The sequence below is a fragment of the Bufo gargarizans genome, chromosome 7, assembly GCF_014858855.1.
Source record: "Bufo gargarizans isolate SCDJY-AF-19 chromosome 7, ASM1485885v1, whole genome shotgun sequence".
In the NCBI taxonomy this organism is placed as follows: domain Eukaryota; kingdom Metazoa; phylum Chordata; class Amphibia; order Anura; family Bufonidae; genus Bufo; species Bufo gargarizans.
This window is the reverse complement of record NC_058086.1, coordinates 55,979,502-56,006,633: the sequence shown is the minus strand read 5'-3', so window position 1 is coordinate 56,006,633 and position 27,132 is coordinate 55,979,502. Positions and strand designations below refer to the sequence as shown.

General features: G+C 45.2%; 1 protein-coding gene, 1 long non-coding RNA gene and 6 other non-coding genes across 8 annotated transcripts; all 8 read right to left on the bottom strand.

Moving 5' to 3' along the window:
- Positions 1–635: 635 nt before the first annotated feature.
- On the bottom strand, positions 636–16,787 carry LOC122943290 (calcyclin binding protein). The gene is made up of 6 exons (XM_044300902.1): positions 16,630–16,787; positions 13,809–14,019; positions 12,015–12,111; positions 11,683–11,782; positions 10,149–10,243; positions 636–1,123 (listed from the first exon to the last, which is right to left on the bottom strand). The coding sequence occupies exons 1-6, from the start codon at positions 16,648–16,650 to the stop codon at positions 958–960; spliced, it is 690 nt and encodes a 229-aa protein (XP_044156837.1). The 5' UTR covers positions 16,651–16,787; the 3' UTR covers positions 636–957.
- A 4,761-nt stretch (positions 16,788–21,548) lies between these two features.
- Positions 21,549–25,970, bottom strand: LOC122943979. Its single transcript, XR_006390918.1, has 9 exons — positions 25,924–25,970; positions 25,202–25,230; positions 24,981–25,009; positions 24,189–24,235; positions 23,898–23,917; positions 23,685–23,715; positions 22,958–23,008; positions 22,445–22,471; positions 21,549–22,053 (listed from the first exon to the last, which is right to left on the bottom strand). It is a non-coding gene; the product is annotated as an uncharacterized LOC122943979 (long non-coding RNA).
- LOC122944272 lies at positions 22,315–22,388 on the bottom strand. The gene has a single exon (XR_006390953.1). It is a non-coding gene; the product is annotated as a small nucleolar RNA SNORD47 (small nucleolar RNA).
- LOC122944283 lies at positions 23,558–23,634 on the bottom strand. Its single transcript, XR_006390962.1, has one exon. It is a non-coding gene; the product is annotated as a small nucleolar RNA snR60/Z15/Z230/Z193/J17 (small nucleolar RNA).
- LOC122944264 lies at positions 23,785–23,863 on the bottom strand. The gene has a single exon (XR_006390946.1). It is a non-coding gene; the product is annotated as a small nucleolar RNA SNORD79 (small nucleolar RNA).
- Positions 24,086–24,152, bottom strand: LOC122944301. The gene has a single exon (XR_006390978.1). It is a non-coding gene; the product is annotated as a small nucleolar RNA SNORD75 (small nucleolar RNA).
- Positions 25,080–25,155, bottom strand: LOC122944274. Its single transcript, XR_006390955.1, has one exon. It is a non-coding gene; the product is annotated as a small nucleolar RNA SNORD47 (small nucleolar RNA).
- Positions 25,971–26,276: 306 nt separating the features above from the next.
- LOC122944279 lies at positions 26,277–26,352 on the bottom strand. The gene has a single exon (XR_006390960.1). It is a non-coding gene; the product is annotated as a small nucleolar RNA snR60/Z15/Z230/Z193/J17 (small nucleolar RNA).
- Between the last annotated feature and the right edge of the window lie 780 nt (positions 26,353–27,132).

Genomic DNA, 27,132 nt, shown 5'->3' with positions numbered 1-27,132 from the left:
TGTCACTGGCCTAGGAAAAGCGGAGAGAAGGCTGCAACACTCCCAGGAGCTGCCTACTCAAACAGCTGTGGTGTCAGACCCCCACCAATCATGCTGATGATCTATACAGAGGTTTGGTCATCAGTATAAAAATCTCAGAAAATCCCTTTAAGCAATTCCTAAATATTATAGTGGGTTTCCCAAAGGTTAACTCGCATTTTAAAGCGGATCTGTTCCCTCCCTTGAGGTGTTTTAGTAAATAGTTGTATTCCCCATAATAAAACAATTTGGGCACATCTTTTCTTAGAACTCTGCATTGTGTGGTTCCTCTGTTAATCCGATTTGATATTTATGAATAATAGACAGCTGAGTGTTACCAGTTTGGAGGGAGGGGGAGGGCGGCTTAGTCTTGAGTGGTCAATCAGTGCTACTGGTCCCAGACTGTGTAGAGCATGGATGTCAAACTCATGGCCCTCCAGATGTTGCAAAACGACAACTCCCATCATTCCCTGTAGTATGCCCAGGCATGATGGGAGTTGTAGTTTTGCAACAGCTGGAGGGCCACGAGTTTGACATCCCTGGTGTAGAGGCACATCCCTTTCTATGTGGAATAACAGAGGAGTGGGTAGAACGCTGGACAGCTAATCCAAAGAAAATGAATTTTGAAGAATTTATTATACAACCAGAAGACTTTTACAAACGTTTCAAAATAAAATTCCAGACAAAATATCTGCAGTCAGGTGTCAAATCCAAGAAGGATCTATGACGGTATAAATCTGTCGGTCAGTGCTATGACCGAAGCGGTTTGAGTTTTCTTTCATAGTCCAATCAGAAGGGGGGCTGCGGAAGCAGCACAGAGTGCATGCTGGGAAGTAATCGGATTGTAAACATTGGATCCTGTAGAGATCAACTCTACTGCAGGTAAAGCAAGGCCTGTCGCTGGACTGTGGAACTGTTTAAGGCGAGGAGAGGGCAGGATCAGAAGTCCATGTCCCCCCCCTTTAACTGTTTCTCTCTGGATTCAGCCCAGGCTTTATTTAGTGTTCTCTTCATCTCGTCGTCTCCTTCATCGTAAATCTTCTTCAGAACGTTCATTAGACCAGCGCTGGGGTCTCCATCTGGATCTGTTTCCATGGATGGTTTGCTTAAAAAAAAAAAAAAACACATTAGAAGAAAATTATCTAGATTATGAGGAGATATATGGTACCCTCCATCTTCTTAGGGTCCTTTTACACAATCAATGGCCGCAGTGGTGACAGTCTTCCCTTACGTCATGACAAATGGTCAGAGCACTGCATGCCGGTGGGAGAAGGAGTGGGGAGCAGGTAAGTAAGCTTCCCTTTACAGGTCCGGCCAACTAGGAGGGGTTTGCTAAAACTCTCCATTCTTGCACAACCCCTTTCATTTTCATTCCATTCAAAATTCCTCTGGTCAGTGGGGGTCCAACGCCAGAGACCCCGATGATAAGCCCCCATTCCTTGCAGTAGCACCGCTGCCTTCTCTCAGCTCACCAAGCACAGCGCTGTACATTGTATAGCGGCTGTGCCCCATTCACGTCAATGGCGCTGAACTGTGCCTAGGCCATGTGACCGATAAACTTGATGTCACCTGGCCTAGACTAAGCTTTCACCAAGCCCGATATATAAAGGGTTAAAGCAGGCATCCCCCTGCTTCCCGAGCTCTGCTCTCAGGCTAAACTGTCCCTTTTCTCAAAGCAGTGTTCTGGCAAAACTGTAAAGCGGTTACAGAGGTCCAGCACCACTTCTTATTGCAAGGGGGGGAAAAAAAGTCTTTATTGAAATCCTCTAAAACCGAATGCACATAAGGCAGAAAAATTCTGCTGTGTTTTGGGGAAAAAGAAGCATCCGATTATAATTTTTTTCTGGCTTATGTGCAATCAGTTTTATTGGATTCACATCTTTCAGGTTTTTTCCTTATGGTGTGACCCGCACGTGTCCATGACACAGTTCCACCCACGCACATGTGTGAGGTCCTGTAGCTGATTAATGTTTTGGGGATGAAACTGGCCAAAAGGCACAAATGAGGCTTGTGCCAAAATGTAACTTTTTAGGCCAATTTTCTGGCATAAAGCCAGTGATAAATTTCCCCTTTGCATTTAAAGGGTGTAATATGTCTCCAAGTGTATACATACTTTATATTAAACTAAACATTAAGCCCGTTACAATAACTGGCGCTAGAACACTGTTATGGAGGGGCTACCTGTGGATGACACTGTTATGGGGGGGGGGGGGGGGGGGGGTGTACCTGTGGATGACACTGTTATGGGGGGGGGGTGTACCTGTGGATGACACTGTTATGGGGGGGGGGGGTGTACCTGTGGATGACACTGTTATGGGGGGGGGGGGTGTACCTGTGGATGACACTGTTATGGGGGGGGGGGGTGTACCTGTGGATGACACTGTTATGGGGGGGGGGGTGTACCTGTGGATGACACTGTTATGGGGGGGGTGTACCTGTGGATGACAGTTATGGGGGGGGTGTACCTGTGGATGACACTGTTATGGGGGGGGGGGTGTACCTGTGGATGACACTGTTATGGGGGGGGGGTGTACCTGTGGATGACACTGTTATGGGGGGGGGGGGGTGTACCTGTGGATGACACTGTTATGGGGGGGGGTGTACCTGTGGATGACACTGTTATTGGGGGGGGGGTGTACCTGTGGATGACACTTATTGGGGGGGGGGGTGTACCTGTGGATGACACTGTTATTGGGGGGGGGGGGTGTACCTGTGGATGACACTGTTATTGGGGGGGGGGTGTACCTGTGGATGACACTGTTATGGGGGGGGGGGGGGTGTACCTGTGGATGACACTTATTGGGGGGGGGGGGGTGTACCTGTGGATGACACTTATTGGGGGGGGGGGGGAGTGTACCTGTGGATGACACTGTTATGGGGGGGGGGGTACCTGTGGATGACACTGTTATGGGGGGGGGGGGCACGCATCTGTGGATGGCACTGTTATGTGGGGGGGGGGGGGGGGGGGAGACAGCCTGTGTGTGTGTCTGTCCACTTCTATAATCGGTACACATGCACGTACGCAGGGCTTTTATTAGTATAGATATATATCCTCTATAATAAAGTCCCTGTGTGCATGTGCGACTGTGCGTGTGTGACAATTAGTTAAGTGCGCATGCACGGCGGCCAAACAACACACAGCGCTCCGCCCACCCCTACGCATCGGCCTCCTCCTCCTCCGGCTTCCTCTGCAGCTGACTGACACCCCAGGATCTGGGCCCGGCAACCGCCGCCTGCCACAACGTATCCTTCACCGACACCCTTATGCACTGCCCACACCTGCACACCGGCTAGAGAGCGGCCCGTACCTGCTGCAGCATTGCATACTGGAGTTCATAGAACTCCCAAAGAGCCTGGGAGGACAAAGCTGGGAGCACTGGGGATGGGGACCTCTTATTCTGGACCCCGGGTATCTGTCAGCACAGGGGGCACATGTTAGTCTCCGCAGCGGCCGCATCCTACTCGCTCCTATCTCACCCTAACCCTGTCCACCAAAGTCAGGAAATGGCTGCACAGTAGCATGTGAGGGAAGCTATCACAGGCAGAGAGCATTACACATGTATTACACTCCAACCCCCATCATTACACTACAACCCTAATTGGAGTGTAATGATGGGGGTTGGAGTGTACTATGTGTATAATGTTGGGGATCCTGGGGTGTAAGGCGTCTGCAGATTAAGCTGGAGGGGGAGGAGGAGTCACGTGTGGAGCGCTGTGCGCCGATAGGTCCCCGCGCCACGCATGCCTAGTATAACCAACGGCGTGCACACACGGACACAGGGCACTCACACAGGGATTTTATTATGTAGGATTACACTCCAGCCCCATCACATAAAATTGTGTGCCGTTTGTTATAGTGGGCATGCGCGGCGCAGGGACCCATCAGCAGCCCCCTCTGGTAACTCAAAACCACCCCCCCCTCCCCAGTATTAATCATTGGTGGCAGTGGCCACAGGGTCCCCCCATCATTGGTGGCAGTGGGCAGTTCCAATCGGAGTCCCAGCAATGTAATGCTGGGGCTCCGATCGGTTACTATGGCAGCCAGGAGTCACGCTACTGAAGTCCTGGCTGCCATGGTATGTTAGTGAGCAGAGAGCAGCATTATACTCACGTGCGCTGTGAGCTATGTAGGTAGCAGCACAGACTGATGCCCCATGCTGAGGGCTGCTCTGTACTAGGAGAGAGAATAGCATCACGTTACAGCCTACAGCGCTGGCTCCCATACCAGAGACAGAAGTCCAGAAGACAGGGTAGGACGTTATATATCCTAAAGCAGGGATCGGTAACCCCGGCACTCCAGCTGTTCTGAAACTAAGACTCCCAGAATCCACCTTTATCCTAAGTTCACACCTGAGCGTTTTACAGCGCGTTCAAACGCGCTGTAAAACGCTCAACACATGAAAACCAATGCTTCCCTATGGGAATGGTTCTCACCTGGGCGTTTTACAGCGCGTACGATCGCGCTGTAAAACGCCCGACGCATAATCAAGTACTTGAGCTTCTTTGGGGCGTTTTGACGCGCGTTTGTGGCCATAGGACACTGCAGTCAATGACAAACGCGCGTCAAACGCGCGTTTACTATTACAAAAAACGCGCATAAAACGCGCGTTTGAGAAACGCTCAGGTGTGAAAGCAGGGTTAACTTCTATAGGAGTTACAAGAACAGATATTCAAGGTAGTAAGAGGCGTTAAAAGGATATACTTTGAGATTCAAAATAAAACAAAATAGGGATGTGTATTAAAGACCCTCGAAAAAGGTGTAATAAATGCAATAACAGACGCTTGATGGCTAAATGGCAACAGAAGTAAGAGAGGACTGTGAGCGTATACAGTGGATATAAAAAGTCTACACACCTCTGTTAAAATGTCAGGTTTCTGTGATGTAAAAAAATGAGAAAGATAAATCATTTCAGAACTTTTTCCACCTTTAATGTGACCTATAAACTGTACAACTCAATTGAAAAACAAACTGAAATCTTTTAGGTGGAGGGAAGAAAAAATATAAAAATAAAATATGGTTGCATAAGTGTGCACACCCTTAGGCCTCATGCACACGACCGTTGTGTGCATCCGTGGCCGTTGTGCCGCTTTCCTTTTTTTTCACGGACCCATTGACTTTCAATGGGTCCGTGGAAAAATTGGAAAATGCACCGTTTGGCAGCCGCATCCGTGATCCGTGTTTCCTGGCCGTGAAAAAAATATGACCTGTCCTATTTTTTTCACGGCCAACGGTTCACGGACCCATTCAAGTCAATGGGTCCGTGAAAAATCACGGATGCACACAAGATTGTCATCCGTGTCCGTGATCCGTGTCCGTTTTTTCCTATCATTTCAATGGCAAACTTGACTTAGATTTTTTTTTTCATTTTTCATGTTCGTTGATCCTCCAAAAAACAAGGAAGACCCACGGACGAAAAAACGGTCACGGATCACGGACCTATGGACCCCGTTTTTGCGGACCTTAAAAAAAAACGGTCGTGTGCATGAGGCCTTAAACTAATACTTTGAATTTATTACAGCACTCAGTCTTTTTGGGTATGAGTCTATCAGCATGGCACATTTTGACTTGGCAAGATTTGCCCACTCTTTGCAAAAACACTCCAAATCTATCAGATTGCTGCGAGGGCATCTCCTGGGCACAACCCTCTTCAGATCACCCCACAGATTTTCTATCTGATTTAGGTCTGGGCTCTGGCTGGGCCATTCCAAAACTGTAATCTTCATCACACACGCACACAGGGACTTTATTATAGAGGATATATATCTATACTAATAAAAGCCCTGTATACGTGCTCAGGGCTGGTGTCAGTGCGTGGATGAAGAACACACCCCCTTGGAGGCGAGACCGACGCATGACTACTAGGGAGCGCGGGGAGGTGGAACAAGCCACTCGTAAACTCCCCGGCTGGCATCAGCCTAACATGATAAGCCGCTGGCCATCCTTCTTGACTACAGGATTAAGGCAATAAGTCCCTGGCAGAGGCAGGCCAGAGAATAGGGAATGGGACAAAGCTAAGTCGTGACAAATATTGATTAAAGGGAGCCCGTCATCACCTTTATGCTGCCCATACTAACAGCAGCATAAAGTAGAGACAGGCGAGTCGATTTCAGCGGTCTGTCAATAAAAGTTAAAAGTAAGTGGTTGCCGAGAACCAACATCACAATCATTGCAGACTGGGCCTGGAAAAAGAGTCCCGGCCATAGGGTCGATTTTCGATACCCAATCAATATCCACCAGCCCAGGTACAAGTTGGCATAAATGGCGCGCACAGACTCCCCATGGTCCCTCCTGCCCTCGAGGGGGTGTAGCCTCTTATGGATTTTGGGCAAGCTGTAAAAACAGGTAGAAGGGCCTGATACCGTGCTTTAGTGATTAGGTTCAGTGTCAGTGCAGGGGTGAGGATGTTTTTCAGCTCACTCAGATACTGGTCAGTAGGATTAACCGAAAGCACCCCATAACATTTGCTGTCTTTCAATATCTCAAGACACATTTTGTTTCAAATTTCTTTTTATTGAAATAAATATTAGAATACATGTTCCCATGGCCCAATAATCTGGGTTGGTGGGATATTCTTAAACATGAAATACAACATATCATTTTTGGTTTTCAGGCACTTGGATAAATATATAAAAAGTAAGACATCTTGTTGGTGTTCTTAGGTGTACACAGCCCATAGACCTCAAGAAAGATATATAGCCAACTTATATTTAATCAAGTGAGGTTAACATAGAACAACAGTAACGTCAACATTGTATGTAAATTCAGGAGTGATACACTAAGCCAATGCCTCCGGCTAGTTTGGAGGCATGCGGGGTAACTGATATACTTCTCTAGAGGTCCAGGTCCTATTGTAGACATCTCGAGACACATTTTGAGGTACTGTTCATGTTCCATTACCATAATATTGCCACCTTTATCTGCAGCCTTAATCACTATAGATGTGTCCCTTTCCAGTGATAACAGGCCCTTCAATTCATCTTTCATTATATTACTGTTACCCTTGAACCCTTCTATTGTTTATGGATGTAAGAGGCCCTTCCCCAGGGGTCCTTTCATTCTCACGCAAAAGATCAGCTAAGTTCCTCACATCTCCCAGGTCAACAACATCTATGCAGAGTTCTGCACATTGTCGCCCATCATTGTTCATGAAGAACTTCTTCCACTTTAATTTTCTGACAAAAAAGTTAAGGTCCTTCACCCAACCAAATAGATTAAAGGAGTGAGTGGGGACAAAAGACCCTTTTTAAGAATGCTTATCTCAGTGTCAGAAAGCACCCCATCAGACAAATTAATGATCTGGAGGTCATCAGATGGCACACCAGCTGATAAGGGTGCTGTAGGACACATTATTGGGGATCCTTCCTTTCTCTCAGTAGGTAGAGATGAGGGACTCCGGACCTAAAAAAAAATCCCCCTAGAGTGTGTTCTCCTTCCTCTTCGTGATTTACCCCTCTGTTGGTTACCTCTAAAGCAGGCATGCTCAATCTGCGGCCCTCCAGCTGTTGCAAAACTACAACTCCCAGCATGCCCGAACAGCGTACAGCTATCAGCCTACAGGAGTGCATTGTGGGAGTTGTAGTTTTACAGCAGCTGGAGGGCCACAGGTTGAACATGCCTGCTCTAGAGGATGGTGGTCTAGAGTGCTGGTTATTACGTACAGACTCAATGTCAGTTTCTCCTTCAGAGGAAGAAGGCTCAGTTTCTGCCTCTAATCCTTTTGCAGGTTTCGCTTTATAATCAAAAAGACAACCCTCCCTGAAGTTAGTCGTGTCTCTAAGATACTGTGAATGCCTTCTTTTAACTGTGCAGTATACTTCTGAACTGCCTGTTTCCGGATAAACTCTGCCTGGGTAGAGAATTTCTTTATGGCTTCAATTTGCTCCTGAAGAGCGGTTCGACTCTTATCAAAGAGGGATTTCTCAAAGTGATAGCCCTCCTTGATTGGGGTTTCCTGTTTGGCTGGGATGTTTGTGTCCCGCTAATGGTTAATACCTCTGTGATATTTCAGCTGTTTTTCGAGGGTCCTGCGTGTCCCTGTGTTGGACTATGTCCATATTACTTATATCAATGTCTGTGCTGTACCGAGTCATTTGCTTATGAAAATCAAAAAATGAATAAAATAAGATTACACACAAAGAGGGATTTCTCCTCCTCTAACAAGAGACCCATAAGACGGAGGGAAGACTCAACAGATTTGGTTTCCCATTTCTTAATAAATTCCGGGGATCTCAACCGTGCAGCTGGGAAAAGTGGAATCCCGAGTCCTCTCGGCACAATTTTATTTTTCAAAATATGTGTCGAGCGTCTGGATTTCCCACCACCCCCGAATATTCTCTTTATAGGCACGTGTTAAGCTTTTGAAAGCCCCGTTTAGAGTCACTGTACGGCCACAGGTGGATAATTGGGCCTCTGAAAACACCAACTTGGCTTCACTGTCCCATTGTTCCCTATTAATACCGCCAGCTAGGAACCCTGCCATCCCTCAGTATAGATTAGAGAAACCAATTCACTGAAACTAGAAGATCCAAACGGTATACATCTCTAGTATAACTAATATTCTCACAGTAGAAAGAGGCGTTAAAAGGATATACTTTATTAGATTCAAAATAAAACAAATGATAGGGAATGTGTATTAAAGACCCTCAAAAAAGGGTGTAATAAATGCAATAACAGACGCTTGATGGCCAAATGGCAACAGAAGTAAGACAGAGGACTGTGAGCATACAAGTCATGTCTTATTGATAAACTTCAGAGGCCTCTCTATGAATGTAAAGCCAATCAAGTATCATTACGAGCCGCACGGTCATGCAATTTTATTATGCCGTATCCTGATAGTGACTAGATGAACGTCACTCAGTACGGACTATAGGCCGTGCGGACATACAGTAATTAGTAAGGCAGGTAGTATGTAAGGGTATGTGAATTTATTATTTATATTTTTCAGACTGAGATAAATCCAGCTAGAAGGGATACTACCATTGATTAAAAGGGTTGAGTTGGCGGTTTCCTGGTAGTTATAGCTTTGAATTGGCTGCTAGTCCATGAATAGACCACTTTATCAATGGTAGTACCCTTCCTTGTAGGTGGATTTCTCTCAGCCTGGGTGGGTCACTCATTTGAAAAAAAAAAATATTAAAATTCCCATACCCTTACATACTACCTGCCTTACTAATTACTGTATGTCCGCACGGCCTATAGTCCGTACTGAGTGACGTTCATCTATCAGGATACGGCATAATAAAATTGCATGACCGTGCGGCTCGTATGATACTTGATTGGCTTTACATTCATAGAGAGGCCTCTGAAGTTTATCAATAAGACATGACTTATACGCTCACAGTCCTCTGTCTGACTTCTGTTATTGCATTTATTACACCTTTGATGGTCTTTAAAGGGAATGTCCGGGTTCAGAGCTGAACCCGGACATACCCTTATTTTCACCCAGGCAGCCCCCCGAGGCTAGCATCGGACAAACTTGCCCATTGCTAAATTGCGCAGGGCACAGGCTCTGTTGTTTATCATAACACACTGCCGGGCGTCACCAGCTCTGATGGGCGGGCTTTAGCGCAGCCCTAGCCGTTTTACTGGCTAAATCCCACGCATCAGTGCTGGTGACGTCACCGGGCTTCCTGGCAGCCCCATAGAGACCCCCGATACATCACCAGATCTGCAAAAAACGCCTTTGCACTGCACGATTTAGCGCAGGGCAAGGGAGAACATCGGAGCATGAACTGCTCCGATGCTCTTGTCAGGGGGGCTGCCAGGGTGAAAATGGAGATATGTCCGGGTTCAGCTCTGAACCTGGACAACCCCTTTAATACACATCCCTATTTGTTTTATTTTGAATCTTATAAAGTATATCCTTTTAACTCCTCTTTCTACCGTGAGAATATTAGTTATACAAGAGATGTATACAGTTTTGATCTTCTAGTTTGTGAATAAATTACTAGAACAGCCAAATGTGTATGTTGGGAGTTGTAGTCTCACAGCAGCTGGAGTGCCAAAGGTTGCTGATCCCTGTCCTAAGGTATAGCTATAAGCAGCCCACAGCCCACTTTGCCCCTTCCTGCAATAGAATAGTTTCTCATAACTGGCGGCACACTTTTAAACATAAACCATGAATACTCACTCTTTCTCCTTAGCTTGTTTCTCCGCCTGCGTCAAGTAGTCCCATTTGCTTTCAGATCTCTTTTTCAACATGATGAGCACAGTGTCTGTCTTCACCTGCCAGATTAAACACAGCGAGCATTTCATTACAAGCCAACTCATGCAACAAGTGTACATGTTCATGGCAGTGAAGATTTCATATTGTGCTTTCACCCCCTGCACATAAGAGCGGTTACACCTGTGCTGAGGTAAATGACTGCAACTTTCAGGCAGGTGTATATTCCCCTCTTAACTAAACACATATGTTCCACAGAACGGTCTTCTCCCCTGACATGTCTGTTTTAGCAACTGCCTGCATCCCCCTTGTAGTAACCATTCTGGAGCATCTATTCTTATGACTGTGTTTTACCATTCCTTTATTATTCCTTCTAGAAGTTATAAATGAAATGCTAGGAGTTTGCAATGAAGGTCCAGATGGGACCAACTGGGAATATCCATGTTGACCTTCGCTGCAAACTGCTAGTATTTCATTCCGAAACTTCTAGTAGGAATAATAAAGGAATGGCACAGCATCATAAGAATAGATGCTTCAGAATTGTTATTACATGGGGAATATAAGTAGTTACCAAAACAGACATGTCAGGGGAGGCGACTGTCCATTTAAAGAGGGGGGCTATCCCATCTCATGTGGAAGATCCCACTATCAGGACCCCACAAAATCAGCTATTATGGTCGGGGAAATAATTTATCTAATGCATCTTTTACATGAGCGATATGGATTGTGTCAGGATCTGTTCAGAAAAAAATAAAATAAATGATGGCCTTGCACACAAGTTGTATTAGTTTTTTCTGTGCGGATTGTATCCGGATTACATGCATTTTTCACTCGTGTTAAGAATAGCAAAAGCACAAATAATAAAGTAAATACAATAGTGCCATATTCACTATAGAAAATCTACTAATGCCACGTTCTAAATGTGAGATTCATGGCAAATACATTTTGTACAAAATTATTTGTGCCTGTCCACCAGCGTCAAGGCAATCTCTTTGGGACAGGAACCTACGCTAATTACCTCCTCTTCTGGTGCCGTACTGGCCTCCATTAAATTCGGGGAATGCAGGTTCCACATACATGCTGAGCCCACTGTGTATTATACCTCTTTTGGTGCCAAATTGGCCTCCAATAAATGCAGGGAGAGCAGGCTACAGCTTTATACGTCGCACGAAATAACAATCAGATGGCGGATGTCATCTGTGTGTTGTCCTCATCCATGCGGCAAATTATAGAACTTGTCCTATTCTTGCTTTGGGGACAAGAATAGGCTTTTCTACAATGGGGCCTGCGAAAAAGGGCGGGATGCACACAGACCGCATCCGTATTTTGCGGACCATAAAACAGATACGGTTGTGGAGGCTGTGAAGTTTCCAGGAGGTAACAGACAGACTCCCGACACTGCCCCTAGCCATGCTTGTCTACACCACCAGCTTTCCTGCGTGAGGCGTCATTTACAAAACCGATGATTGAGGTTTGCAGCTTTTACGGAACGTGAACTCACTTTTCTTGAGCTGCTTTCAGGCGAAATGGGTTTCAGCAAGTTGTTCACGGTCATGGCATGATTCTTCCCATTCAGATCCTTTACCAATAAATCGAATGACCTGCAAAAGGTAAAAAAAATACATGTATCCAAGCATCCCACCGAACACGCTTCATAGTACATGTAGATCAGGAGGCCGTGTACCTATTCTTCCTAGGAGTGAGAGGAGGGCCCAATACTGGAAATTTCCTATAACGTCATATCTTGGTAATCCTAGATTGCATTATATAACTCACCTCTGACCTGCACATTTTCTACTGATATATACACACATACACAACCACTACACGTACCGTTCTGTGAATTGGACTTGTACGTTATCGGCAGGAATATTCTGAACTCCTTTCAAAGTGATGTACATTTTCACAAACTTGTCAGACTGATCCCACCCTGCCGAAGGAGAAACAATTTAGGCTCCTATATGCCATAAACTAGGGTTGGTTTCTAAAGAAAGCAGGGTTACGTATTACATTCGTGCTGATATCGTTTTGTATCTGCACCTGGCTTGAGCACCCCAAAAGACTGCACAGGATAAACCTGTCGTAAAGGGGTTATCTGATATCTAAAATATCCCCCCGCCCCCCAATGCCCAGGCCCCTTGTATCTGCCTGTTGCTTGGATTAAAACACATTCGGCAACGGAGCGGCGGGACTATAGCGGGAATGAGATCTCCCTCTCCCCCCCCCCGGCCCCCTCTTACATATACAATAGGGACAGCTATGGTGGCGGCTGATCTCCCCGAGAACAAAAGGATTGGGCATGCTGAAATCCAGCTCATCCTTCTCTCCCTGGACAAGACATTTGACATCAGGGGGAAAGTCAAGAGGCCCACTAAAAGAAGACACCATGCACCTGCTTCATACTGATCACCCTATAATTGCCAATTTTTACCCCGACAAAAAAGGAGTCTTCTTTAACTCAATATTCATAGAAAACATTTTTGAAATAATTTTTGGCTGTTTTTAATTTTCGATCTCAGCAGTACTGTACCACTGAAATATTCTCCTCCTGTATCAGTCATCACAGAGAAGAAAAAACATACATAGATAGGTAACCCATTGTTATTTTACTGCTGCTGTGATGGAGCCTATGTTATCTGCTAGTATAATAGATTAATAGAATGTGGATAACAGTATAAAGGCTACTTTCACACTAACGGTTTTATTTCCGGGTATTGAGATCAGTCATTGGGTCTCAAAAAAAAACAAACAAAAAAAAAAACTGTTCTGTTTGGCCCCAATTCATTGTCAATGGGGATAAAACGTAACTGAAAAGAACTGAAGGCTCCAAAATGCATTCCGTTCTATTGCATTCCTACACCGGAGAGCAAACTGCAGCATGCTGCGGGTTTTCTTTCCGTCATAGGATGTGTTTTTCTCTGTAGAAAACTGATCCGTCCCCCATTGACTTTCAATGGAGTCCATAACGGATCTGTCTTGGCTATGTTACAGATAATGAGAACCAACAAAAGATGATGGGTCACTTGAAGTACAAAGACACATGTAAAACCAGAGTAATCACATAATAGCATTATTTTTTTTGAAAAATCACATAAAGACATGATTGACACAAGCAAGCCACAACACATTTAAAATACTAAAAACCAAGAGGACCGATGGTGGGCTGTCGGTGTATATTGAAAAGTGCAAGTGCATTTATTAATCGTGGTTGGTCACTAGTAGAGAAGTTGGTTAAACCAAACTACTATGGTTCACAATAACAAAATCCATCTGCAAATGTATAAGACAAACACTTGACCAAGTGGGTTATGGAACACACCACAAAAATTGACTAGAGCAGAGAAGCAACAAGATATAGGAGGCACATAGCAAATACTGACCAACCAAGCTTGTACACCGCACACGACCACCACCAGTCCGCTCCCCAACGCTTAGATTTTTCAAGGGGGTTTTCATATTACAGATAATACAACCGGATCTGTTCATAACGGATGCAGGCGGTTGTATTATCAGTAACGGAAGCGTTTTTGCTGAACCCTGCCGGATCCATCAAAAACGCAAGTGTGAAAGTAGCCTAAAAGCTCGGATTGTTCCCTTGACAGCAGGTACAGTTTAACCCCTACTTACCATAATTGCTAATTTTCACTGTATAAGTGCTGGCCATAGGCGGGACAATGGCGGACGGCTTCTGGACATCCGTAGTCTCTCCTGCCTGTTGCTGTTGCCTGTTGGAAATTTCTGTCTCCAGTTTCCGTTGCTCCACAAACAGAACATCTCGTACCCTCTTCCTGGTGGCCTTCTCCAGCAGCTGCTTCACTTCTTCAAGATCCTTCTGGAGCTGGGGGGGGGGGGGGGGGGGGGCAAAATAATAGGAATATACTTCAAATAAGATGGGGCTCACATGACTGCACGTACAGATCTGGACGCGGAGAACAGCACAACCAATTAAATCCTCTACCTTCCTTCATGAACATATAGGAAGTAGTGATGAGCGAACTTCTGTTTTAAGTTCGGCGTCTAAAGTTCGGCTTCCGGTTAGCGGAGAATCCCGATATGGTTCCCGATATGGATTCCGACTTCCGTTGTGGTCCGTGGTAGCGGAATCAATAATCGGCCATTATTGATTCCGCTACCACGGACCACAACGGAAGTCGGAATCCATATCGGGAACCATATCGGGATTCTCCGCTAACCAGAAGCTGAACTTTAGACGCCGAACTTAAAACAGAAGTTCGCTCATCACTAATAGGAAGTTTTTTTAGAAAATAATCCCACTGAATTGCATCTATTGTTTGGTAGTTTTTTTTAGTGCAGAACTTTTGGCAAAAGTCTGCATCGTGCGACCCTGGTCTTGATCCTGGTATTAATGGAAAAACTATTAGGTCAGGTTCACAAAATGTTTAACGGCACATCACAAAATGCCTACAAAAAAATGCTAACGTTTTTTATGGTGCATTTAAATATGTATTTTTTTTTTTTTTAGGCAAATGTAAAAAGTCTATGGGGAAAAAAAATTACTTCCCCAGAGCATAGGGGAGTTACAAAAATAGCCACAAACCAAACCGCTCTCTAGAGATATACACATTTTCCTTCATCCCCACACAGCAGAAGTGATTGCATGTAAATCTAGCTCTCACCTCCTCTGATGAGCAAGCAATTATCGAGAACACATAGTCTGTACCCGATAAGTGCCTCTGGAGTGGGGGTCCGAGCGATCAGACCTCCATCTTACGGCAGGATCAGGGTGCTTGCCCAGTCCATGTGATGTCCGTTTTTTTTGCAGATCCATTGTAACAATGCCTGTGCAAAATGGACAATAGGACATGTTCTATTTTTTTTTTGCAGAACGGACACGGGGACACGGAATACACAAGGAGTCATTTCCATCTTTTTTAGAACCCTATTGAAGTGAATGGTTCCACGTACCGACCTGTAAAAAAAAAAAAAGGAACAAAAATGTTTGTGTGCATGAGCCCTTACGCTGCTGCCCAATTGCCATCCGATTCCGGGCCCCGCAGGACCAGAAAGTAGCTTGGTCTCATGCCCACTGCAGCCAATCAAGGGCCTCAGCGGTTATGGGACCAAGCTGCTTCCTGGTCCTGCGGGGACAGGAATCGGGCCAGAACAGGACACAATCGGGTTACAGACGGGGGGTTAGTTGAGGTTTTGGTTCAGTAGGGTTTACCCCAAGATAAGTCCAAAAAGGACTGAAATGCTACAGTTTTTCATTCAGAAAGTGAAAATTTAAGAAATCTCATCCACACACTGTGAAAACACAGACATGCTCTATTTTTTGCGGGGGCCGCGGAACAGAAGAGCAACTCCGTGTGCTGTCTGCATCTTTTGCAGCCCCATTGAAATGAATGGGTCCGCACCCGTTCCGCAAAATTACAGAACGGATGCGGACCCAGAATTATGCTCTTGTGAATGCAGCCTAAGGGCTCGTTCACACAACCGTTGGTGTCCCGTACACCGTTCTAGTTGTCATTCCGCTTCACGGATGCAGGCCCATTCATTTTAATGGGTCCACAAACCTGGAGATGCGGAACGAAAGCACGGAACGCTACGGAGTGCTTTCTGGGGTTCCGTTCCTCCGCACCGCAAAAAGATAGAATATACTTTTTGCGGAACCGAGGAATCGCAGACCTATTCAAGGGAATGGGTCTGCGATTCCCATGCACCTCCCCCATGGAAGGTGCCCGTGCAATGCGGACCTGCAATTTGGGGTTCACAGCACGCGCACGGGACACCAACGTTTGTGTGAACGAGCCCTAATATTGTAAATGGCCTGCTCTGCGGATTTTATATCCTCAGTATGTCAATTTATAAAGCAGATTTTTCCGACATATCTGCACGCAAGGTTTCATGCACACAGCCGAGTCCGTATTTCAGGCTGCAAACCACGGATCCCCAAACGCAGACCCCCTCCCATGTGCACTCTGCGTTTTTCCTCACCCCCATCAGTAGAAAGGATTATTCTCATCCACAGTATGGACCCCAATACGTTCCGTAATTTGCTGAAACGGTCATACAGATCCGCAAATAGATACAACTGTGCGAACAGCTCCATAGAAACGAATGGGTCAGATTGTTCTGTGCAAAAAACGCTGCGTTGTGTGGATAAAGACCAACCTGCAAAGGACATCCTTAAAGGGGCACATGCATCGCAAAGATATCTGCAGCCATTTATCAGTTTTGAATATCATCTGTCTTATCCTGCACATGTCTTGTGGACCATAATAATAATGCAAGGTAGGACCTATGCAGAGCCCCCATTTATAATGTGTATACCCCCTAATAGGGCATATGGCCAGGGGTCTCCTTTATGAGAAGCCCCTTTAAGTGGCACCCTCGTCTGCAGACAGTGAGCACAGGGCAGCACCTTCATTCCTAGAGAAGAGCACAGTGACCGTCACCTTAGGAGACCGGACCCCAGCAGCTTCCTTACCTCCAGCAGAGCAGAATCCATGGCGGGAAAGGCGATCTAGACCGAAACCCCAGAACGATTGAATGAAGAGCCTCTAGAAGCCCAACACTCTGGAACGTTCCGCAGCTGAGCTGTCCGTGACGTCAAAGAACCAGCTTCTTAGTGGGAGTTGTTACTTAACGTTCTGGAAAATATCAGATATTCTATGAATTTACTTAGCGGCGGCCATTTTCCCGAAGATCAAAAAAATAAAAACTAGGAAACAACAGGGAAGGACACGGGAAAATGGCGCCATAAAAAATAAAGCTAAGACTGATGTAAAGGACAGGTGAACCTCTAGGGCTTTGCGCGCAGACTTCTAGGACACGTGATCACGCTAAGCGTAGCAGGTTAGAGTGTGGCGGCTGTGTCTGCCAGTGGGTGTGCGCAACCGAACTTCAACCTTCTTTCACTTCTGTATTCACACGATGCGGTCCTATCGTGGTTTCAGCTGTGTGAATTTCTCCTCAGCAGCGCGGTCTTCACGACAGATGTAAAATAAAACAAATTTTTTATTTTATTTTTTAAACACATTTATATGTGTCAAGTCTGGGTTTCCATGATGTTGTATTCCCGCAGCTGCATGCACAAATTAACTGAAGTATTATCTTCAAAATTGTACAGCCATTGCGGGTTGCGGCAGCCGCGTTGCATCCGGCTCATGGAAACGGTCTGAGGCGCAGGTTACAGGCCCACTCTGATGGGGGCTACACAGCGACATGAAAATCGGAATGTAGCATTGCAACATCTTACCTAAAGTTTGCTGCAAAAACCGGTCTTGGATTTTAGGTCACAAGGCACACGACATCATAGAACACGTTAGTCATGTGCGTCTGCGACTTGCCTGTGAAACTTTCTGCGAGTAAATGTTTTTGTCCACGCTACACGCCACCGTGTACCCGCAGTCTGCGATTTGTCTCGGTGAAATACCCTAAAATTTGTCGACAGGTCGCCACTGGATTAACAGGGCCAGGACCCTGACAATCTGGCACTTCAAATAGCGGTGGATGCGCAGAGACTCTACGTCATGGACCAGGGACTGTTCATGCTCCTCTACCCAGAAGTGTAGCGGCACACGCACAGTTGCTGCTGTGGTAGTGAAAACAGAGCCTCTGCGCTTGCGCCGTCACTCAGACCGGCAGCACAGACGCCAGTTTCTCAGGACCGGTTGAGAGATGTCCTGTCCGGACCAGCAGGGACAGCCCCTTATGGGCGAATGGCCCTGGTTGATGAGACTAATGGATTTGCTCATCCCTACTAGTGATGCCATCTTGGTGCTGTGAAGCTTTATCCTAAACTACCGCCATAATATAGCGGCCCTGGACACACAAGCCGTACTCTGCAGGATTTTGTTTCAACAAAAGGAAGAAAATAAAATCCTTACACTGACAATATAACGGTGGGGCATATTTATTCTCAGAAGCATCATGTCTAGACACCGGGGCATTTCAGTATTTTACTATTCATGGCCTATACTCAGGGTAGGCTATCAATATCTGAGCAGTGGGGGTCCAGCACAACACAGCTCTCTCCATTGTATAAAGATGGAGTAGGGTACAGCGCACAGTCACCGACGTGAACAGAAGCGTAGTAACCGCCACTACACAGCAGCCAGAGTTCCAAGCGAACCCCAAAACAGCCCATCAGCTATTGATCGGCCATTAGGGTACCGCCATATGGTCAGGTTCTGCATGCCGTTTTAGGCTACTTTCACATCAGTGTTTTTGCTGTAGGGTATGGGATCTCAAAACCACAGCAAAACACTTCCGTTGCAATACAACAGTCTGCATCCATTCAGAACGTATACGGTTGTATTATATCGAGAATGAAGAAACCGGATTCGGCACCAAAACCATTCTAAGTCAATGTGCACCCGATCAGTTTTTTGTGTTCCGAAAAAAACTGATCCGGCACTATTGACTTACATGGTTTTCGGCTTGTTCAGTTTCTCATGCCGCACACACAAACGCTGCTTGCATCAAGTTTGTATCGGGCGTGGGAACTTAAACCGGAACGCATTCTGGTGCACTCTGTTCTGTTTTGTCCCCGTTGTGTTGTCCAAACTGGACAACACAACGCAGATGTGAAAGTAGCCGTAGAAGCCAAAACTAGGAGCAAATAAAATAAATAAAGTATACTTTATGATCCACTCCTGATTTTGGCAAACCCGACCGTGTGGCAGTACCCACCCATATTCTGGTCTCACTAGTGCCAAATGCATCACTAATTGTGGCACAGCTCTGTAGCTCCTTCCACCAGAACAAATCCACAGCAGGACAAAGCTGGCTAAGATCTCAGGTGTTATGTAGGTCAGGCTACTTTCACACTGGCGTTTCAGTTTCCGTTTGCGAGATCCGTTCAGGGCCCTCATGAGCGCTCCAAAACGGATCAGTTTTGCCCCAATGCATTCCGAATGGAAATGGATCTGCTCTGAATGCATCAGTTTGCCTCCGATCAGACTTCATTCCGCTTTTGAGGCGGACACCAAAACGCTGCTTGCGGAGTTTTGGTGTCTGTCTGCCGAAACTGAGCCAAATGGATCCGTCCTGACACACAATGCAAGTCAATGGGGACTGATCCATTTTCACTGACACAATAGAAAACGGATCCGTCCCCCATCGACTTTCAATAATGTTCAAGACGGATTTGTCTCGGCTATGTTACAGATCATACAAACGGATCCGTTCTGAAGGATGCATTCGGTTGTATTATCTGAACGGATGCAGAGGGTTGTATTATCTGAATGGATCTGTCTGTGCAGATCCATGACGGGTCCGCACCGAGTGTGAAAGTAGCCTTAGTTTTCTGATATAAATTCTAATAAATGGGCAGGGATTGGTTGCTCAGAAGTGCCCACTTCCCACTCTTTTAGGCAAGTGAAGTGCAAACCAACTAAATGTGCCCCAATACCTCATGTATAGGGCATTACACTGAAGCAGAGCTGCATGAGATATGTGCATTACACTGAATAAAGACCAATCGAAAAATGTTACCTTATGAGTCCTACGGGAGAAAAGCGCTTTACAAATGTTTCATTGTTGTTCTATGAGTTCGATGCAATAATAAATAAAAACTGCCTCTAAAGGTGTACACAGACTTTTTGGTGGCAGCCCCATCCCTTCAAGATCTCCGGGCTCAACTATGGATTGTGTGATCAGGAAACCCTTCCTGAGAACAGTATTTATTACCTAGTCCTTGTCACGCATCCTTATTTCAAAACCAATAGCCATGTTAATTATCATTTATGAAAATCTACAAGTATGAACCAGTCTAGGACCAGCAGGACTCGATGGTAGGCCTCCCACCAGCCATTATCAAAGGGGATAACTACTGGATTTTAAGATGTTTAACCAGGCTATTCCATCAGATGCTTCCAGGTGTAGGGATCACGTGTCTGGCAACCTCCACCAACCCAAAGATGTAGAAGAGCATTCAAATTCTCCTCGGGACAAATGTGCTCTCATGCACTTGTTAAGGGTTGAAGGGAGGGAATACGCAGCAGTCAAAAGGTGACTGCATTCCAAAGTAACATTATTTCTAAAAATGTGCTGCTAGAACGTAGAAAACAGCTTTTTTTCCCCTGCCGTTTCACACTAAATAACCTGATGAATGAATTCTTCATGTTAGTACAGTGATGTGGATACCCAATACATGTATTGTTTAGCATGTCCAGTAAAGATCATCCTACACAAAAGTGGCCTTTGTAGGTCCTCAAAGCTGACTGCAGATTGGTCTGGGATAGGAGCAATTGGGTCAGAGAATCCTAGTGATCTGATGTGATCTGATCGGTTTTGGGGGGGGGGGGGGGGGGGGGAGTGGGGGAGAAGCAGAATTCCTTTTGGTCATGCTATGGCATACGCTGGCTATCAGATCAGAGCTTCTGCTGACCCACAGCTGTGAAGGAGTCTGTGCCAATAACCAGAACTGTTAGCACAGGAGTGCTCCTGGAAATGTGCCTCCCAACACTCCCCTTAATATCCGCCAGGCCTCTGACGTCATGTGGTGGCAGAAGTGACAAACAGAGGCCTGGCAAATGGAACTGTCAGCCGCAGAGAATCCCAGCCTATTTGAACATGCGTGCGATCCCTCGTTCCCCGCCGTACAATATAGTTGGGGAACTGACGCCCAGGGCTGCCTTCCCTGAAGGACTTCTGCTGAAGGAATGGGGAATAGAGGTGCCAAGACCTCCTCAGCTCCTGTCCTCTGCACAGGCCCTTCCAGATGGGGCAACACCGATTAGCAGTGTGGGTCAAAACTGAACTTCTGACACTGCAGGAGCAGCTTTCATGGATCCCTGAGCTCAGGAAACAACCAAATCGGGTAAACGGGGGGGGGGGGGGGGGGGGCGCGCTTTTAAGCTTCTACGTTGTTTCCTGTCCCGGGGAGGCAGAGACCCTCCAGAGTGCACTGTTGTGGAGGTGCTAGAGAAAAAAATAAAAAACATTTTTTAATCTTATTTTTAGCTAAAGGTATACATATCCTTTAAGTACCATGCACTACTGGGTGTAAACAGTCTTGAGACTGCAACATGACATGAAGGTGCAGGTTGTAAGTATGAGATCAGATGTCTATTCCCAGAGAACCTCCTTTAAAGTGTTAGTTGAATTGTCACCTCCCAATCAGCTACTTGAAGGAAGCACAGTGTTTATAGGAGGGCCACAGCCTCTTCAACGTCAGTGTGTCGCAACTGCAGTGTTCCCTGTTAGCATGGAGGGTATGTGGCTGTAGTTATCCTGCGCCACTATGCGGACAGCTCAAAGCCGTGGCCTCCTAAAAAACACCCGATCACCTGGGGTGTCAAGCTTGACCTCTATCAGTCTGATATGACCCATCCTAACAGGTCATCAGTATTTTGAAGCTGGAATACCCCCTTAAATAGAAAGCCTATGTATTCATGCTTTGTACAATACAAACACAAGTTTAAATCATGACAGGTTTATTATAAACACGTGAAATAAAGTCAGATATTGCACATGGTATCAATGATGGTCCTTTGATCCCGATGACCAACGATCTTAAGTTCCTTTAAATTGGGAAAAAAATAAAATGTTAGTGTGATGCTTCAAGTTATACTGACTGCTTTAGAGAATTGCTTTAGCTGGGGAGTCAGTACTTGAGGTTTCATCTTTATATCAGTGAGAGAGTTCAAGGTAATTGTCATCATTCAACCCCACACAACTTGAAGGGTCATCAGGTTCAGGGCTGGACATTAGCTCCCCTTCACCATGTACGAATGGAGCAGCGGATATTTCCTTACTTCAATACTCCACCATTAAAAGGTAAAGGGGAGCCTCTATCCAGGATCAGCCCTGCACCTGGACAACCCCTTTAAAAGCAGCATAGAGTAGACCAGTTCCTTACCATAGGAGGATTGTTCACGGGACCGGTCTGCCGAGGGTCTCCACACTGGAAAATATAAAACCATCAGGTCAGTTTATAATGCAGTTTGCCACTTACAGGCTATACAGCTGTACATTATATAGTAACCTGCCACGCCAGCTGCTGTTGCCTGGCTGTCCTTGCAACTCCCATAAGAGTGCATGGAGCATGATGGGAGTAGTTTCAGAACAGCTGGAGTGCCAAAGGTTACAAGGGGGTTGCCAAATTCATTTTGGTTCTAAGGAATAAAGCTAAAGAACCAGGCAACACCTAAGCTACCCCCGCTATAGCCTCAGATAAGTGGAACGGTTGATGTTGAAATCAGTAGAGTTCATATGGCAGAATCATTTTCATCACTGGTTATAGGGGGGGGGGGTTGAACACAACTTAAATTTAATTATAATAAAAAACCACTTACATTCATAGCTGCCGACAAGCTTCTGACCTGTGGAGACAGAACCATTAGTGTTTCTTACTCAGGATCAGCAACTTTGAAGCTCAGTGGGGAGCAGTCTGCATCAGTGTGGGTCAAGTTATCCTCACAAGTAGTTGGAGACCTGATTCACAAGTCATCACTTACAGACTACTGCAAGTCTCGGTACAAGCACCATGTATCCACACGCAAGGTATACAGAGAGCTGTAAACAGCAGGTTCACTTTAGAAATGTTAGCGTGCAGGCAGTGGAATCTGTTTAACGTATAGTTTTCCATTATTATCCAAGCACAGAAATTGGCCTTTACATCATAAGAATGTGTCCAAGGGAGTGACCCTCAGCCATCAGAACAAGGCTCCCAGTCATTTAACCAGCAGCAGCTCTCACTATAGGGATCAATGAGGGGAGGCCACCTTCAGGTTTGCTTATAGAAGGCCGAGCATGCAGTGAACACATCAGATGGCAGTGCCGTATAGAACAGTACTCGTCATACTCACTTCAGTAACTTTCAGAATTGTGGTGCACAGCTGTATAAGCAGACACTGGATCTGAAAAAAAAAAAAGTGGATGTTCTACCTTAAGCAAGCCATGATAAAATATTGACTTATGGATACACGGACATTACTAAATAATATATATTATATATATATATATATATATATATATATATATATATATATTTTACTACTAGTGAGGCTTGCAAGTAACCCCGCTAACAAGGAAGTCTGCTATTACAATGTAAATGGTCCTTTTACACGGACTGATGATCAGGGACGAGCCTTTGCACAACTGCTCATACCTGATAATTGACTGTAAAAGGTGCCAGCAGTCACCCAACTAATGATCAGATTCTTGTTCATTATGTCTTCCTGCTGGCATACATACAAAATACAGCAGCAGATCCACACAGAAAATAATAATTTTCTGTTTAGGTAGGACAAGCGACCGGTGTATTGACTGCCGCGTGTAGATACAGCACTCAACTCTGGTGATGATCAGGAACATCTGCTTCTTTACAGACAACCTGCCCATGTAAGAGAACCGCCAAATTCTTTACTAACGACTAATTAAACCCTGACAATATACCCAAAAGCAAACAGGATACATCAGATAGGAGCGAAAGACTGTTCATCACTGTCAGTCAGATGAACTATGCAGTCATCATATGATCCTGTGCTGCACAACCCACATTGCAGTCCCAAATTTAAGTTCAAGGAAACTCACCTTTGTTAAATCCCCATTACTGACAGAATTCCTAAAAATAAAAAAGTAGAGGCTTTAGCACGTGACAAAACACCAAGAAATTAAGCACAAGGTGACGAAAAGCACCATCAGTGAAAGGTTCTCCTTCATTCTTATTCAGAGAGATTCCCATTGATTAAATATTAAATCATCACAGTGCCAGGTAAAGTATAACAGGTGATCCCATGTACTTACCCTGAAGAGGTCCTGAGATTCTGGGGTGGGGGAAAAAAAATAGTTTGTTAAAGAACTAATGGGTATTAAAAATTAATGCAAATCTTTGACAGGTTTGCTTCACGGGCACAGGTTTGTAGGAATACAGCATCTGACATCCAGATCAGACTGGAAGGATGCTTACTACACCAATAAGGACATAAGATGTAAGCCTCAGTTTTATGAAAAAGTTGTCAGAAATCACTTCTGTCCACTACTCTTGAACCATCACTGGCTTTTGTCAGTTCTAGTGTCTGTTACTCAGCAACTTACCAATGGATTGAATCAGATCTAAACTGCAAGACTTCATTGTGCAACTGCTGGAAGAAGAAACACACACGTCAGCAGATACTGGGTAAATATCTATACTAATATGAAGAAACCCCCTACATTCAGACGTTGGTAAACATCATGGGACATGTGCTATCTTTCAACGGAATGGAAAAGCTTAATGCATACGGAGTACATTCCTTTTTTTGCAGAACCATAAGGGTCCATTCACACATTAGTTCTTGGTCCACATCCGTTCTGCAATTTTGGGTTCATCCCTGTTCTGCATTCATTTTAATGGGGCCACAAAAGATGTGGACAGCACACCGTGTGCCACCCCACAAGAGCATTTCCTATTCTTGCCTGCAGTCACAGACAATAGGCATTTCTATGATAGGATCAGCCATGTGTGGTCCGCAAAACTTTCAGAAGTCTACATGGACCCCAAGTCATCACTAGCTGACTGGCAGGAGTCTAACACCACTGATCAGTTCAGCTGTGGTTGTCAGCACCGGAACAACCGAGCCATCAACCTTGTAGTTGAGACCATTACGACAGCTGTTCCCATTGAAGTCAATTGAAGCAGCGCTGCAGTAAGGAGCTCCCTCCACTACAAGGCTGACAATGCTGTGAAGTTCCAGCACCAACTTCAGCATCAGACCCTCACTGAGCAGCTAATAATGGCCTACACCTTGAGGATAGGCAGCAAGTAAAGACTTAAACCCTTGAAGCATGCAACATTCACATTGTTGTTACATAAGGTTTTGCTTTTCACTAACAGACTTGCTTTCTTACCCGATTCAGCTCCGGAAAGATGTTCTCACCTGCAAGATTTGAGATGGAGGATTAGAGTTCAGTTTATGGAGAAGTCTAGCTCGTGCCTTAATCTGGCAGGTTCTCATAAAAAAGTGGAACGGTTGAAGATATAATCATCCTTTATCATATGGCAGAATCAGTTTCATCACTGTAAACCAAGACTAACCAATAGCAGTTTTAATGAAAAGCAGGTTACTTACCAGGTTTAGCCAAGCAGTGCCCCGAGCACCTAGAAATGGAGAAGGTGGTTAATGAGGCAAGTATGATATGACCTGTCCTATTTTTTTCATGGCCAACAGTTCACAGACCCATTCAAGTCAATGGGTCTGAAAAATCAGATGCACACAAGATTGTCATCCGCGTCCGTGATCCGTGTCAGTTTTTTTTACTATCATTTCAATGGCAAACTTGACTTAAATTTTATTTTCGTTTTTCATGTCCGTGGATCCTCCAAAAATCACGGAAGAAAAACATGTTTAAACACCATGACGGGAAATACTAGATCAAGCGGTCTGCTTCAGTGTTTGTCAAGTTATCCGCACAAACAATTGGAGACCTGATTCATAAAGTCATCATTTACAGACCCCTTCACTTTGTTACTTTTACCATGTGTCTAGCACTGATATTTGGCACGCCAGGCTGGCAGCTAAACTTGGCACAGAACCAAAATGTTTGCTGTAATAAATTACATATAGAAGCAGTCAGCCTTCAGCTGCTGAGAAACTACAGCTCCCAGCATGCATGAAAGATTCTGGGAGTTGTAGTTTCAGAACAGCTAGAGGTTGCCAAACCCTGCCATTTAGGCTACGGAAACTGTCCTATCCAAGTTAAGGCACTATATAACCTGCACATTACTGAAGTGTCAATCACAAGGTCCTCTAATAGCTGCCATCATATAGCAATAAAGGCCACAGATACCTACTCCGGGAGGTCTCCAGTGATGTCCGTTGGGCTGCAGGGCAGGCTACATTCCACTTCACTAACTGTTAGGTTGCCTAAAGAAATAGTCAATGATTAGATCCAGCAATAGGGCTGCAAGAGGCATATACAGTCTTAGGCCTCTTGCACACAAATGTTTTTTTATCTGTTTTTTGGCGGAAGGTATTCTGTGCATTCCATTTCCGTACCATGAAAAGCTAGAACTATTGTTGTCCGCATTACAGACAAGGATAGTACTGTTCTATGAAGGGCCAGCTGTTCCGTTCCACAAAACATGGACATCGCCTGTATTTTTTGCGGACCACAAAGTACATAGAGTTGTGTGCAAGAGGCCTTAGGATGACTCAGATAGGAGCGAAAGACTGTTCTTCACAGAAGATCAGCTGAACTATGTTTTCATCATAGACATCCTGACAACTAATGCAGAGAGTGCTGAAATTATACGTACCGAAACGTCCAAGCCCTGTCCCTTCAAGTAAACGACAAGTCTGGAGGGGAGGAAAAAAAAATAATAATAAACTGGTATCCATTTTAATACCATAAAGTGTAAACTCAAAGGAACAGATGAATGGTATCAGTGAGAGGAGTTCTAGTAAGATGAAGTTTAAACCCTATTCACCATCCCAGTATAAGGGATTACTATTAGATCAGTGGGGTCTGACTACTGGGACAGCAGTCTTCTAGAAATAGATCTGCAGCTTCACCTGCTGGTACATTTGTTTTGAATGCCCGCAAAGGAGGAGTTTAAGCATGCATGGGATAGGCATAAGGCCATCCTTCATACAAGATAGGGCCAGGGGCTATTCATAGTATTCAGTATATTGGGCAGACTAGATGGGCCAAATAGTTCTCATCTGCCGACACATTCTATGTTTCTATGTTATGGGGCCCAGTTCTTACGACTACAGTTTCCATTGGTCAGACCACTGATCTAATAGTCACCCCCTATCTTATGGATAGGAAATAACTTCATCTAACCAGAATTTTGCATGCAAGAGAAACGACAGCTTCCAAGTCAGATAGAGCTAATAAACAAACCTCCATGGGAAAGTCAGGTCTGTAACAGCATCATCATGTTGGGTTTTTGTCCTAAACGTTGCAAAATCCCATTAGTGTGCAGCAGGGAAAAGCCAGTGCACACAGCCAAACTAATCTCCGTTTTGTCACCTCACCCACTGTAAGGGCTCATGCA